Genomic DNA, 15,847 nt, shown 5'->3' on the forward strand with positions numbered 1-15,847 from the left:
GAGACAGATTAGGACAAAGACAGCAATCACACAGGTAGGAAGACAGGGGTAACACACAGACTTCAAAATAAAACAGGAAGTGATGACACAAAGACAGAAAAATTAGCTAAAACCAAACCAAAGTAAAATCTCTGAACATGAAGAGCTGAAACACCTAAAATCAAATGATATTATTACAGCAGTTAGAAAAGATGACAAACTAATGACATCAAATTCAGAGATCAATGAAGCGTTCAAAGACCTTCCATAGGTGTCTGAAACCTCAGAGCTCACCTGGATTTGATGGTTATTATCACTGTTCTCTCCGGAAAGAAGTTGGATGATATAAAAGCGTGAAAGATGATACATTGCTGAAGCTGAAAAAAGAAGCTGGAGTGAAAACATCCAACAGTTTCCTTCGTCATTTCAAATTGACTGAAGATATTTTTGTTCGGGTCATAAAAATAACCATCCCAGTAATTCTTATTTCACTCATATCAAAATATAAATACGGCTGATCCACGTATGAAGTTGAATATAAAACACAAAAGTCGGCAACATTTTGTATAAAATGATTTGACAGCATTTATTGTCTCTTTTCAGATACAAAAAGATAAAATCGAATTTTCTACAGTGATTTTTCATTTTTTACCAACAGGTCTTGTGTGTGTGTATGTGTGTGTGTGGGGCGTTGAGGACAAGAACTACATTCATTCATACAATAATGATCTTGGCACTGAGTGGAGAGGAATGGTTAGGGTTAGGGTTACAGATAGAAATAGATTAGATAGAACAGATTTATGAAAATAGATGTGGAAAGAGAGAGAGACGCCTCATAAACACAAACACACAACTTTCTTTTTTTATTTTCTAGGTTCAGATCTATCGACAGCTCTGTGTCTGTTTTTCTCTACAAAGCACCACAGTTAAAAAAGATCATTCCTAACGAGGGCATTTTCATCAAATTAAACATCTATGTTACAACAATCATCTTAAAATTAAACATTTGAAAATAAAAACTCCCACTTTGACCTCTGAGCGGCAGCATGACAGACTTTTTTATTCCAGTTCTTCCTGCCTCGGCATCTGTTTACGCACATTTTAGATTTATACATTTTAAAAAGAAGCCGTTTCCACTCATCTTCGGTCCAAAAAATGAGGGGGGTTCGTTTTTTTTTTTTTTTTTTCAGCAATGAAAACTTTTTTTATAGCATATTTGTTAAATCAGTAGTACAAGTTTGTCTCTGTGTTCTACAGTCAAGCTACAACAGTGAAACATAAGGTACAAGATTTACATTTCACACCACACCATCATCATCAGGAGGAGGAGGAGGAGGAGGCTGAGTCTGGTCAAGATGGCCACCTCAGCGTCAGAAACACGGAGTTCACTTCACACTTCAATTTTAGCTGGAGACATTTTGTTGTTTATGTCGGCAGTGTTGATTAATTTTAGGGGAAGTGATCTTTATTATTGTGTGAATAAGATGCACTGATTGGCTGTGACATCACCCACCAGAGCCAATAGGAGCATCCGATGTAGAGACGTGACTTTAGACGTCACTATCAAAGATGGAGGATGAGAATGGACGGATAAACACACAGGAGTCAGAGAGTCAGACTGATCCAGATCAGCTGATTCTGCATAACCATCAGAGAGCAGCTGATGAAGGAGACTCCTCCTGTTGGTTAACAGTTAAACAGGAACTCATCTGATTGTTTACTGCTTCTGAATCATTGTTGCTAAATTCATCAATGAAATGTCTCCGGTGCTTTTTCTGCCATCAAACCTCAACATGACAAACATCATGTTGAAACAGCAAGCCGCCATCTTTACGCAGCCCCCTCCGCCATCGTCCTTTCCCGGGTTGAGAAACAGCAGCAAAGCTCTAACAGTAAGCTCCTGACCCAGATGGAACCTGGTCTGGTCTGAGTCAGGAAGGTAGCACCGGGTCAAAGGTCAAACTTTATTACATCACTTCTGTCGTCCACTAAGGCCCGAGTTCTCAGTCAGAAGAAGGTTTTTCTGACATTGAGAGGAGGCGGGAGATGCTTCCCCCCCACCTCCTCACAGGCACTTGATTGGCCAAGAAAATGGAAGCATCACGTGTACAAAACGAGCCTTCTTTACATCACACTCAGACAAAATGCTGTGAAAACCTGGAGGAACGCCGCTCGCTATGTCCCGCCATTTAGCATCAAAGCCAGCAATGGCCATCATCATCACCTGTCTGCACAAGTCAAACCCAGAACAGTTGGTTTCTGCTCATTTTCATAGGGACAAGGTCAGACCGCCGGCCTGCTGAGCTCAGTTTGTTCAGACAGTGAGCCGCTCCTAATATTCTCACTGATGTTGCAGCCTCTGACGGCGACACCTTTTCCTGATGAAGTGGAAGCCCAGAGGTGCCGCCATGACGCTACTCATTTGGCTCCTCCCAGATTAGGAAGTTACTCTGTGAGCTAATGGGTGCTAACAGCAGAAGCTAATTGAGTCAGAACAGTTGTATGTCCAGAAAAAGTCATGTTGTCATGAACTGAATGGGAAGACGTCGGCAGCGTTGGCACTTTAGCTTTGTTAGCATACAAAAGATTGGTCCCTCCCTGTGGGATGCTAACGTTGCTAACTGGGCTGCTGCCATGTCCCGATGTGAACTACAGGAAGTTAGATACTAACAAATGTGACAATGACTCTGTGTTTCTCATCCCCCAAACCTCCTGAATCCTAACGCTGCCACCACGCTCCCAGAACACAATTCTGCCTGTGAGGCTTTAATGAGGTAATATGTTCCTGAAAACACCTGGATAAACCTGGATCTGGGTCAGTCTTCTGTCTCCGTCAGTCGGGTCAGGCCTTCTTCGGCAGCATCGTGGAGGTGATCAGTCCTGGATAGGATCAGAAAATTGTTGATTCTGTAAATTATTGCAGGAATCATCAAATTCTGATGAGAGAAGGAGGAAACCAGAGGAAGAAATAGGGAAGACTAAAGAATGAAGAAAAGTGAGGAAGGAGGAGGAAGGAAAAGGATGACAAGAGAGGAGAGGAAGTAGATTAATAGATAAACCTGGGAGAGAGGAGGAAAGGAGGTAGGAAAAAACGAAAGGTAAAATGAGTATGAAGGAGACAAGAGTGGAAGGAAAGGAGATAAGATTATGGGACCAAAGTAAGGAGATAAAGAAAGGATGATGGAGGAAGGTAAGTCCAGTCCAGTGCAGTCTGGTCTGGTCCAGTCCAGGTGTTGTGTGATCTCGGCAGTTCAGATCAGTAAAGTGTGTATTTACAGATAATTATGTAAAAACATTAACATTTTTGATCAAAGAGGAAATAAACGAAAACAAAGCATAAAATTTCACAATAAAATATGTGAGTACAAGAAAACATAGAAACAGAACACGTAGAAAAGTCTGAGGTATCTCTGGTGTATTGAGGTGGTCTGTGGTTCATGAAAGGTCAGTGGCTTCCTTTGACCTCTTTTAAATTTTTTTCTCTTTTTCTCTTGTTACTCGAGCTCGCCATTGCTCCTGCAGCCGAACGCCCCTCGAACGCCTCACGTGGCTTCACTGATTTCGTACAGAGTTGCATGAGTTCAACGCACTGAAAGGAAAACGAACGATAAAAAGGGAACAGACAAATATATTCATCTTTGAGTTTGAGTCTTCAGCAGCAGTGTTGTAGACATTCACTGTTTACATGTATGGCGTCACAGAAGGGACAAAAGACAGCAGACCTGTGTGAACAGGACGTAGTCTGACCCGGACTACTGAGGCTGGCGCCCCAGGTTTGGTCCTGGTTCAAAGAAAACAGTTTGGAACTGAGGGAGGAAAAGGCTGATGACCTTTGACCTGCAAATGTTGACTTCTGACATTAACCTGAGGAGCTGCAGCATTGTGTGTGTGTGTGTGTGTGTGTGTGTGTGTGTGTGTGTGTGTGTGTGTGAGATCAAAAAGCAGCATGAAGGAAATATCACGCATCATCTCTGCAGCGCTGCCAGGAGGCCGCCATGTCGGAAAGTGAGGAGGTCAAAGGTCACAGGTCCTTCACTGAGCTCCGGCAACAAACAACAACCAGACTGAACGGAAAGCAAAACATCAGCACCAGCAGTAAAAAGTGTGTCTCTCACACACACACACACACACGCTGACCTAAATGCATAAGCCTGTTTATGCATCCTGAGGTCCTCACCTTGTTTTTGAAGGGTGATGTGTGACTCGGCACCAAACTGATTTTCATGTTTAGAATAGCCAATAGGCTTTGAGCACCCTTGGACAGACTCCTCCCCCCAGAGTCATTCATCAGCCATACCTGTTTATCTGTGCTCCAGACTGTGGAACACCCCCGGCCCCCGTAGACCTGGTTACCTGAGAAGTTTTATTTCCAAGCCAACCGAAATGCTGTGGTTGACCTCAGTCAGCCAATCAAATCTCTGCATGCAAGACGTTTGCTTCCTGGGTCCTGACAACCAATCCCGTCACACTCCTCTCAGTTTCAACCTCCAATCAGAACAGCTGAACACAAAAGCGAAAGGAAACGACCAGTAAAGTGTTTCCTGCTGACCTCACTTCCTGTGTTTGTGGATGTGACGTTGTGTAACAGTCATCGCATTCCTGCAGCATTGTAGTAAGAAAACGTCCCAATGCTTGACTGATGGTAGGACGTTGCTAGGTGACGTGGTAGGTAGATCCAGATGTGATGGAGGAGGAGAAGAAGAAGACGAAAAGAAGACGAAAAAAAACGTTGCTGAGGTACCTGGAGATAGAAGAGCATTCACTGAGTCGGACCTGAATGTGTTATCCTGTGTGTGTCTGTGTGTGTCTGTGTGTGTTTTTCCACAGAGAAACATGGATGCCTGGTGACTGAGGAGAAACGAGGACATGCTGGTAAAAGACAAAGAGTAGCAGCTGCTCTCGTGCTTCAGTTCCACTGAGAAAAGGTGTGTGTGTGTGTGTGTGTGTGTGTGTGTGTGTGTGTGAGAGAGGTCTGTCACTCGGTCATGTCACCATGGTAACAACAGGCCTCCAGTTCTGTTCTGGCTTCCCTCATATACTGGACTCTTTGGGTGGCAGGTCCACATTGGTTACCATGGGAACAGGCGCCACCGTGGAGACCAGCAGGGCATGGTGGTCAGAGGTAGGCGGGGCAATGGTGGTGGTCAGGCGGCGGATCTGGGAGATCCTCTCCTCCACGCAGCCAGCCGACAGTCGAGCCTCAGCGTCGTGGTCCCAGCATTCCTCAACAGTCTCACAGATCTGAGCCAGACCCTGCAGAGTCAGACCGCCTTGTTAATATATAATTACTAATTACTTGTTAGCTTAACACTCTTCATTAAAATAAGAAACATTCTTAAGAGTTGAGGACGATGATGAAGATGAGTGTGTGTACTCACACTGTGTTTGAACCACAGCTCTTTGAAGGCTGGTCTCATCTTCTTGTGGACGACGGTCTCCTGCAGGTCTTCTAAGGACGGATGCTGACCCACCTCCTCCTCAAATGGCAGCATGTACTCGTCAACAGGACCTGCAAGACCAGAAACGGTCCATCTGATGATCAGGCAGAATAAGGATGGAAAGCTTTCTGTTCTATAGAAATGAACTGTGTGTGTGTCTGTGTGTGTACCGTCAGCAGCCTTGCAGCGGGTCACCAGCTCCCACAGCACCAGCCCCATAGCGTACATGTCGATTCGAAGGAAGGCGTCTCGCTGGAAGTTGATGGCTCCTTCTAAAACCTCAGGTGCCATGTAACGCCGGGTCCCCACCTACACACACACGGACACACACTAAGTGCTCAGCTGAAGCTCTTCCTCAGCCTGTTGGTCAGAGCAGCTCACCTGTCCGTGTGTCTCTCCAGGTGGTTTCCCCGGCTCAAAGAGAACGGCGAGACCAAAGTCACCGATGACGGCGGTGAGGTCTGAACGCAGCATGATGTTCTTACTCTTAAAGTCCCTGAAACACACACACAGAATAGATGTTGCTCCTCAGGGTGATCTGACTCGGTGTGTCTGTCATGTGGACGGCTGCGACGTGCAGACCTGTGGGCGATGGCCGGTTTCGGGCCCTCTCCTTTCTGTCGGGGAACATCTTCATGAAGGTATGCCAGGCCGCACGCCATCGACTCGGCTACGTGACACAGCTCGGACCAGCTGACCACATTTCCCTTCAGGAAGTCAGACAGAGATCCCTGCAGAGACACGCTCATGTCAAACTGGCCCACGTTCCTCTGGACAAACTCAACTTCTACACTATAAGTTTTTTCAGTTCTATTGTACTAAAGCTGAAGGTTCTACGTTATCCCCGATAGCACCAACTCAAGAGGCATTCCTGTCTGTGACCTCCCCACCTTCTCATGGAACTCGGTGATGAGCCACAGCTCGGCCTCCAGGTGACTTCCTCGTTTCTCTGCAGCAATGAACCTCAGGATGTTTTCATGTCTCATTCCTGGAGTGGTGAAGATATCTCTCTCATTCTGCCACGACTCCTTATTCTGTCAGGGGGAGGAAGATTGAGAGGAAGAGGAGGTGTTGACATGTAGTCCACAGTAAAGCCCAGAACAGGAAGTGGTTGGAAGTTCACCTGGATGGGAAAAACCTTGACGGCCACATGTTGGTTCATCATCTGACCTTCCCAAACGCAGCCAAAGCGCCCTCTGGCCTTCACCTCCAGCAACTGCAGCGGCTTGAGACCCAGCAGGGGGGAGGCAGGGGGGGGCCCGGGGTCCTGGGGGGGGTCACCAAACCAGAGCATGAAAAAGCGCCAGTGACAGACTGTGTCCAAAAGTTGATAAAGAGACCGATCAGTGAGACAACATCAAACATCAGGAGACCTCTGACATCACACAAGGCTACACACACACACACACACACACACACACACACACGCACACACGTCAGTCTGTTGGTTCTCCTTTTCACCACCAGGGGGAAACATGACTTCATAAATTCACTCAGTGAGGGGACAGTTTCTGTTTATGTCCAACATAAAGACTATGTGTCTGTGTCTCTATCAGTGTGCTACCTCAGTGACGTCCACATGTCCATACGGTGGTTTGCGGTGTCGGTACATCCAAACAGCAGTCAACAGAGCAACAGACAGCATGGTGACAGGCAGCAGGCAGTAGATGATCACGTTGAGCACGCCGAGGATGGGGGGCGGGGCTTTAATCACTAACACACAACAGACACACACACACAACATTTAAGAAGGTTTACCACTTCATTAAAGTGCATGAACACACACTCACACACACACTCACGTGGGCCGGTGATGTCAGGCAGGTGTGTGAACTTCTCATTGCAGAAGTTTCCTTCGCAGCAGCAGAAGAAGACCTGAGGACTCTCCTCCGTCGCCACACACTCCTGTCTGAGGCCAAACAGAAAGTAAATAAGCATCTGACGTCCAATCAAACCTCTGATATGGATGATGTCATTAATGGATCCTCCTTCATTGAACTTGATACAACATAGTAATAACACTAACAAGATCTCTCTCGCACACGCACACACACACACACACACACACAACTTCTGGGAAGCTGTGGCTGAGTGTGTCCTCAAGAACTGAAGCAGATGGATGAGGAAACGGTGGAGCAGCGACCATGTGACCGTGAGGTTGTCGGTTTCAAACCCTGATGGTGGTACAGATGTTGGTTGCTGCATAGAGCGAGAACAGTGAGTTGTGCTCATTCTATCACAGCAGCACTGACAGTGGCCTCAAGAGATCTTCGATGTGGAGCGACGTCCCCCCTCTGTCATCCTTGGTTGTCTAAAAGGCCGACGGCGCCTCAGATTCGACCTGTCAATCACATGACATCTGGGGGACGGTAAACATCGTGGTGGTTGCCTGGTAACAGTAAGATTTGACCCAGATAGCAGTTCTTTCCTGTTTCCTAAGAGAAAACGTGTTGCTGAAGAAAAGTGTGAGTCTTCCTTTAGTGATGAGGAGGGAGCATCGCATCGGTCCACGCTGCCACTCCAACATGAACACATCATCTGTAGCTGCTTCTTCAAGACAACGCTCTCATGACGCCTTCATGTGCTGCTGGAAACATTGGAAAGGCTCATTCCTGTGGTGTTAGGGTCTTCCTGTATTCACCCAGGACCTCGGCTTTGTTTCACAGAGCAGCTGATCCTTTTCTGTTTCTCTAATACTCTGTTGTTTGTCTTTCTGTAGCCATCTGATTGTAGCGTTTCATCAGTTTTCCCTCCACTGGTCAGGCTGTCAGCTCAGAGAAGGAAAGAGCTGATTGACTGAGAAACGCATCCTCATCTGAGCTGGACTTGACAAGAGGGTGATGGGGATGATGGGAAATGTGTGTGTTTCCTCATTACACCACACTGGTCAACCCTTGATAACGTCACCCTTCAGTTTGTCAGCTGCTGGTTTTAATCTTCCTGATTGTAATCTGCCGGCCATCTTTTTTTTTTCTAAACAGTAGAAAGTTCAGGAGGAGCCAGGTGGGTGGGGCTAAATTGGTAGGGCTCAGTGGGAGGGGCTAAAAGGGGTCTCACCTGCTCTGGACTTGATCCTGATGGATTCTTCATTAAAGGACTGAACTGTTTGATCCTCAGATTCTTGCTGCTGCTTACTGACGTTTTAAAACTGTTGCAAGTGATCTTGGGATATGTTGGCCCATGACGGTCTGTATAATAGAACACACTAAACTTTGAACTGGGACATAGTCTATAGTCGGGGTAAGGGGTCAGGGGTCAGTACCGGTCGTAGCAGTTGAAGTCATCCAGCCAGCAGCCCTTCTTCACCAGCTCGATGGCGCCGGAGTTGTTCCTCCACGAGGCGTAGCAGTGCGAGCGCTTGTCCTTCTCGCCCTCGCAGCGCTCCACGCCACTCTGGTTCGTCTTCTCCATCTCGAAGTTGACGTTGTAGTACAAACACTCCATGGTGTCGTCCTCCCCGAGGCTCAGCCCTGCAGCACACACAAGACAGGCTCAGTGTGGGGGGGCACCTCACACACACGTAACTGGAGCTGCATTTAATACATACACACAACTTACAACAGATGTGACCTTTGACCTCTGAGGAATGAGATTGTCACCAGGAGTGCACACACATATGCACAGAGTGAACCACATTGAAGTTTAATTGAACATGAGAATAGGGTTTATAAGAGGAGGTGTCCTCAGATGATGGAGGGACTGAAGCGCTGAGCAGCAGCAGGTTTTGGCATCTTTTACTGTGACAGATGTTACAGCCAATCTGTGCATTTATGGTCGCTAGGCAACCAGAGAGGTGGGAGTACACACACACACACACACACAGCTCTGATTATCAGTTTTATCATCACAGAAAGTCAAACAACTGGCTTAAATCAGATCACAAGATCCAAGCAGTCCAGATCCTGTATTCTGAGACCAGATCTGGTCCCTGAAGAGGCCCAGACCTGGACCGTCTGTATGTGGACAAGGGCATGTTTTCCTACACAGGGACCAGAGACCAGGACCAGAACCAGGGACCAAGGACCCAAGGACCAGGGACAAAGACACAGCTGCTGCAGTACGGTAGCTCTCCTCCACCTGAGGACCCTGATCAGTATTCTGGTCCACCTCAGTCAGCTGTGTGTGGCACACACACACCTTAGACCATCAGCAGGTTCATCATCACCAGAATAAAAGCCTTTACTATTGAAAAACTTTTAATGTGAAGCAGCAGCCATAACAGGAAGCTCACCAAGTTCACCACCAACCACAGAGATACAACTTGAATACCAAACATCTCCGCTGTCCCCTCCGCCCATATGGCAGCTGGCATCTCCATGGCAACGGACTTATGACAGCCGGTGGGGGACATGAAAGGCAGAGACACAATAACATGTCTGATCTGAGGGGGGAAAGGTTGGCCATCTTTGTCCCTCAGACTTCTATGATGAGTGTGTGAGGTCATCTGACCTGCATGTCAAGACACACACACACACACACACACACACACACACAGCATCATGTATTTGTTAATAATGTGGTTATGGAGCAGCTCTGGAGGAGTCCAGAGGGCTCAAACCACCACCCATCAGAGACCAGTCAGGGACCGGACAGGGACCAGTCAGGGACCCGGCTCCAGCCTGCTCTGGTCTCGTAGCAATAACTGGAGCATCATTAGTGTGAGAAAAGGTTCAGACTCACATCGTCCAGCTGCAACAACTCAGACACACAATCAGCGCTCACACATTAACATGTCTATACTCTGTGTGCGACCTTTGACCTCCTGTGTTTCCTTGATGATATGGATACAGACGTGTGTGAAATGCAAATCAGTCTGTGTGTGTGAGAGACTTTATCATGCAAAATGACTATGTAGGAATTATTAAGAGGCTTTGTGCACTCCAGACATGGAGGTCAGAGGTCACACACACACACACACACACACACACACACACACACACAGTTATCTGGCAGGCCAAGAGTGTGTGTGCATATGTTACTGAGATCACAGGGCAACATATGAGATGCAAAGCCATGGGAATCCTTCACACACACACACACACACACACACACACACACACACACACACACACACACACACACACACACACAAGTGCCATCGATCACAGTGTGTTGGCCTGACAGCACAGGGGAGCAGACAATAGAGGGTCCTCCACATTTAACACCAGCTACACAACTGCAGACACACACACACACACACACACACACACACACACACACACAACAGTGATGAAAAAAACATTTCAACACTTGGACGGTGTGTACACAAACACAAAGAGTCCAGACTTGTTTTGAACAATCTGGACCAGGTGCAGGACCAAGACCAGAACCAAGACACACCCAAACACCTCAAGGCCTGAACTGTGACCCTGAACACCCCCCTCACAAATATCCCATGAGCCCCGGCCCCATGAACCACTTATAAAGATTTACAGCCCTCCCGCCCCCAACAGGGTCCAGCACCACGTGTGAGCGTGCACGTGATAGATCAGAAATCATCCGGTCCAAACAAATCACAGCTGCCTGCAGGAACCAGCCAATCAGACGGAAGCATGAGAGACTGTGTGTGTGTTTGGTCGTTGTTGTCCAGACAACATCTGCCCCCCCCATCTGTGAAAGCCCAGACATGACACGCCCCCAGACTGGGCCCCCACCCCTGGACAAATGGCAGCACAGAGGGTCATTCCTGAGGAGGGGCTGGGCCCCTGGGAGCTGTCACTCTGTCACTGAAAAAGAGTTGTGGACCCCCCCACCCCCCCATCTGTCACAGTGAGGCTCCAAACTTCACAGGCAGACACAATACAACACAGTCAACACTTCACTGACGTTGTGGTGCCGGGGGTGGGTGGCGCTGCCTGATTGGTCAATTTGAACTGTCGGACACTTCCTCAGTCCAGGTACACCAGAGTACGGTGGCTCTGGGGGCCCAAACACACTGTGTGTCAGTGTGTGTCCTCCTCACACACCGCACCTGTCAACAGCTGAGTGTGTGTGGATTGATCACTCAAAGCAGGTCAAGGAGCTGCCGTCAGAGAACCCGACTGCCAACACATGGCTGGATCACACGATCACAGCAACACACACAGCAGCTGAACAGGAAACAGGCACATTTGTGGAGGTTATGAGAAAACATTTCTGAATAATTCGCAGAAAAACACAGTTAACATTTCCTTTTATTCTGAAACACTGTTTTGTTGGGAGCAGCTGATGCAGGAGGATAAATCAGTTACCCCCTGACACAGTCACCCTTCCCCCGCCACACCCCCTTGTGTGTGTTAGGGGGGTTCAGTTTTTGTTTTTAGCCAAAATGAACGCAGAGCTGATACAACAACAGAGTCACACAATTAGAAACACAATGACATGAAATATTTCTACGGATGATGTCAATTCCCTACAAAAACCTGTGGCCACAGGCTGATGATGTCATCACAGTCCGACCCAAAGGCAGGAAGTGGCCTTAATCACCAACTCCTTTAGGTCGAAACAGAATCACAACGATCAGGTGACAAGTTCAACCTTTCACTGTCACCGCCTGATGATGTCAGACAGAAACGTTCATGTTACTGAATAAAGCTTTGAAGTTCCCTTTTACCACAGAAAACAACAGCAGCATCCATGTTTAGTTTTCCTGTTCTGGTTCAGATCCAGTTAAACGCCTTTGTCGACTCATCAGGTTCTGTAGCCACGCCCTCAACGCCCCAGCGCCTGAGACAACTATGTAGGTGTGTGTGTCAGTGAATGCAGCACAGCTTTGAGCTGACCGTGTGCTGTCACAGGCAACACCAGTTTGTGCTTTGTGGTCAACACACACACACACACACACACACACGCTGCAGTGAGACAGTTCAGACTTCACCATCAGCACCTCCCTCCTCCAGTTCTCCAGCTGTCTTACATCAGGATAGATCCACACACAGAACCAGGACCAGAACGAGGACCACGGCTGCACAGGAAATGGACCACAGGTTGAGCCCCATCGTCATCAACGGTTCGTGTGTGTGTGTGACGTGTACAGGTGTAGATCAGGGTCCTGGCCCTTGGAACCTGCTGATCTATGAGGTCATCACCGGGGGCGGAGCCATGTGACGGCCTCCCAGGTCAGCTGCAGAAACACTGCAGTCCACCAGGAAGTGACGATCGTATCGACCCCAGATCTGAGCAGGTGAAGGAACTGTTTTCCTCTTTATTACAAACCTGCAGGCCACGCACGCGCACACAGACGAGATGACCATAGCCCCACGTGCAGACCACCACACATCACCTGTGTCACATCGCTGCGCGCGCCTCTGTAGTATTTCTCCAGCACGCGTGTGCACGCACCCCCCCCTACTACGATGCCACGTGAACGCGCTCACGCGCCGCTTCATTCATCCGCAGCCGAACCGAAGAGCGCGTGCGGCGAAAATAAAAGACAATACCGGGGCTCGCGCTCTGATCGATTATCGATCCGCGTGGCCGTGCAGACAATAGAGCAGCAGCCTGCAGCCACGTGAACGTGCACACACACGTGTACTTCTACACGCACACATGCACGCGCCTTCAGCCAAACAAACTGAAGGTGGATGAGAAACCCGAGCACTCCGGGTCCGGGTCTACCGAGGCCCGAGTCCCCGGTCCAGGACCCGGACCTGCAGACCGCCCTCTGCTCGGCGAGTCCAGCTAACCCAGCTCTGATTCTTACTCTGTGAGACTCTGGGGGTCCCGGGGGTCCCCAGCCCTTACCTGCACACAAAGTTCCCAGCAGAAGTGCAGCCGTCAGTCCGGACACACACATCTTTCCTCTAGATGGAGGCTGCTCCGCCAGGTCCAGTCCTGGTCCCGGTCCCCGGGTCCTGCTCCAACATCTAAGACTGCTTCAGAGGGACGCTGCGTAAAACCGAGACCCGCAGTCAGGCCCGGAGTCCGGGAGCGTTTTTGTCCACCGAGCTTTTGTGTGTGTGTGTGTGTGTGTGTGTGTGTGTGTGTGTGTGTGTGTGTGTGTGTGTGTGTGTGTGTGTGTGGCCTCCTTCAGAACGCAGTAGACCTGCCCGAATCCAGAGCCGTGCGGGGCGGACAGCGGAGCCAGTTCAGTCCTGGTCCTTCCCGGTCCTGGTCCGTCCCGGTCCGTCCTGAACCGGGTCCAGCTCCGTGTCCTCCCGCTCCCTCTCTGCTCGGGGCTGCTGGGGACAACCGGGAGGAAGCGCCACCTGCTCCCCTTCAAAATAAGAGCCCCTTCTCTGGAAGGGCGGGACCCTCTGCAGCTGGGCGTGACGTCCTCAGCCCTGACTTCCTGTATCCTGAGAGGCCCGGAGTCCAGGTCCAGAGACCGGGGCAGGGCGACAGACCGGCTTCCACAACTCCAAGTCTACATGGATCTGTTCTATCTTATCTGGACTCTGGGGGATCTGAAGACAATTCAGTACTCCTGCTATAGAAATCATTTCCAATAACACAAGCCCGGTTCTGCCCCAGGTTTCTGCCTCTTAAAGGAAGTGGTTCCCTCCTCCATCTGTCTGTCTGTGCTGTTGGTCTCTCTAACAGCTCCACACAGAGTTTGGTCTGGAACAAGCACAGATAAGTCTTATTTTGATAATCTTGGCCGGATGTTTGGTCTCTTGTTCTGGCTAGCTTGACAGTGTTTGGTGTAGCCAATCCAAGATGGCTCCTAAAGAGAGAGAGAGAGAGAGAGAGAGAGACCTTTACTGGAAGGACTGCTCTGTGCTTATTTCAGCAGATCACCTGGCCTGTCAGTCACACATTAGCCCCGCCCCGAACCCCTCTAAATGGAGCATCATACAAAAACTGAACATCATCTTGTATTAAAGACTGAGACCAGAAACTAATCAGGAAAAGTTTTACTGAGGAGCAGGGACATTTTCCCATAGACGTCAATACACACTCTATCTCTCTCCTTGATCATGTCCATACTGCCTCCCTCTGCAGCTCCACATTCAGCCCATTTCCCAGAATTCCTCAGGTGGTGTTGCTGTGGGAACAGTGCATCTGATCCTACATCAGGAAGGCCACACCTCTTGGACAGGATGGCGTCCCTGAGCTCTGAACACACACTCACCTGTCTGATGTCATACAGGTGCTCAAACACCACCTGTAAGTTATCACGTCCTCTCATAAGCCACACCTACAAAAACCAGCTGTGTAGACTGGAGACTGGTCAGTGCCACTCTGTTGCCATGTCAACCAGACACTCTTTACCTGGTGGTCCAGGTAAAACAGAGACCAGGTCTAGAACAGGGATTAGGTTAAAGCCCCCGCCCCCATGATGACATCATCGCCCCAGGTGTGTCACCTGAGCACCTGGTTCTCCACCAAGACCAGGAACCTCAGGACAAAACCTGATCCCCTCTCAGATCTGAATAATACCACTTCCTGTGATCCAAACTCAATATGGAAATGAGTGAGGTGTCTTAAAAAAACATCCTGACCTGATCCAGATCCTGATCAGATATTACTAACAGCTTGTTAACATCATACAGAAAAAGTTACTTCTGGTTTTGCAAAGATCCAGAAAATACACATATCTGCAATATATCAATTATTTTGGTAAAATAGCACACATGCACACACACACATGCTGTGTTAGCGTTGTTACATCAGCCCGAGCTGTGAGCAGAAACAGAAAATCAGAGCTGACTGATAACTAATGAATGGATTCTTCTTAAAGCTCTGCTGATGGAGGCAAACACACACACAGATTTAACTAGCCCTGGGATGTAACATTCAGATGGTTTCTTTTCCGTCTCACACTAAGTTTGCCCTCGGATGTAGTACATCTTCCTCCACCCACACACAGACACACACGCAGCAGGCCGACTGATCGGGACTAAGACAAAGTGACGATTGGAGCAGAAGCATCAGCGTACTTTAACACCTGGACTCACTTCAGTGAACAAAAAAAAACACTTTTGTCATCCACAATAGAATCAGTTCAGCCTGAACAGACACTTGAGGACACCCACTGAGCTGAGAGAACATCTCCTTTTCCGTCCTCTTCTGTCCCGCCTTCTTTCCTTAGATGTTTCTCTCTCTCCCCCTTCTCAGCCATACCATAGCTCGATCTCCCAGTCTGTCTGTTTATATAACAGCTTTATGTAACGTCGGGAGATGAGCTGGTGGCCTTGAAGGAGACGGGGGAGGAGACAAAGTTTCCTGACGATGATGATCCCATCAGACTCATGATAACTGATAATTTATGCAAATATCTGAAATTCTGCAGGAAACAATGAGATAAAAGGAAATATTCTCCAGATTGAAACGGTCTGAAGGGTCAAAGGTCAAAGCTGATGAGTGGTCCAATCCCACAAATGTTCCATCAGTTATGACTGGAAACATCACCATCATCATCATATCCAACAAAAAACCAGAAACACTGATGACATCACTACTGAACTAAGGATCACCTCAGGTGACTGTGGACAAAACCTTACCTGTTG

At 48.4% G+C, this 15,847-nt stretch overlaps 1 protein-coding gene across 4 annotated transcripts; it reads right to left on the reverse strand.

Moving 5' to 3' along the window:
• Positions 1-1,129: 1,129 nt before the first annotated feature.
• acvr2ba (activin A receptor type 2Ba) lies at positions 1,130-13,583 on the reverse strand. 4 transcript variants are annotated; one of them, XM_029529308.1, is made up of 12 exons: positions 13,441-13,578; positions 13,140-13,283; positions 8,680-8,887; positions 7,220-7,326; positions 6,982-7,130; positions 6,541-6,684; positions 6,308-6,451; positions 6,000-6,148; positions 5,799-5,913; positions 5,588-5,726; positions 5,358-5,488; positions 1,130-5,232 (listed from the first exon to the last, which is right to left on the reverse strand). In XM_029529308.1, the coding sequence occupies exons 2-12, from the start codon at positions 13,189-13,191 to the stop codon at positions 5,011-5,013; spliced, it is 1,560 nt and encodes a 519-aa protein (XP_029385168.1). In that variant the 5' UTR covers positions 13,192-13,283; positions 13,441-13,578; the 3' UTR covers positions 1,130-5,010. The 4 variants fall into 4 exon arrangements, with proteins under 4 accessions (XP_029385168.1, XP_029385169.1, XP_029385167.1 ...); XM_029529309.1 differs by having other exon boundaries at positions 7,208-7,326; positions 13,140-13,583; XM_029529307.1 differs by lacking the exons at positions 13,140-13,283; positions 13,441-13,578 and adding an exon at positions 9,649-9,737.
• Positions 13,584-15,847: the final 2,264 nt, after the last annotated feature.

This window comes from Echeneis naucrates, chromosome 20, assembly GCF_900963305.1.
Source record: "Echeneis naucrates chromosome 20, fEcheNa1.1, whole genome shotgun sequence".
Classification (NCBI taxonomy): Eukaryota; Metazoa; Chordata; class Actinopteri; order Carangiformes; family Echeneidae; genus Echeneis; species Echeneis naucrates.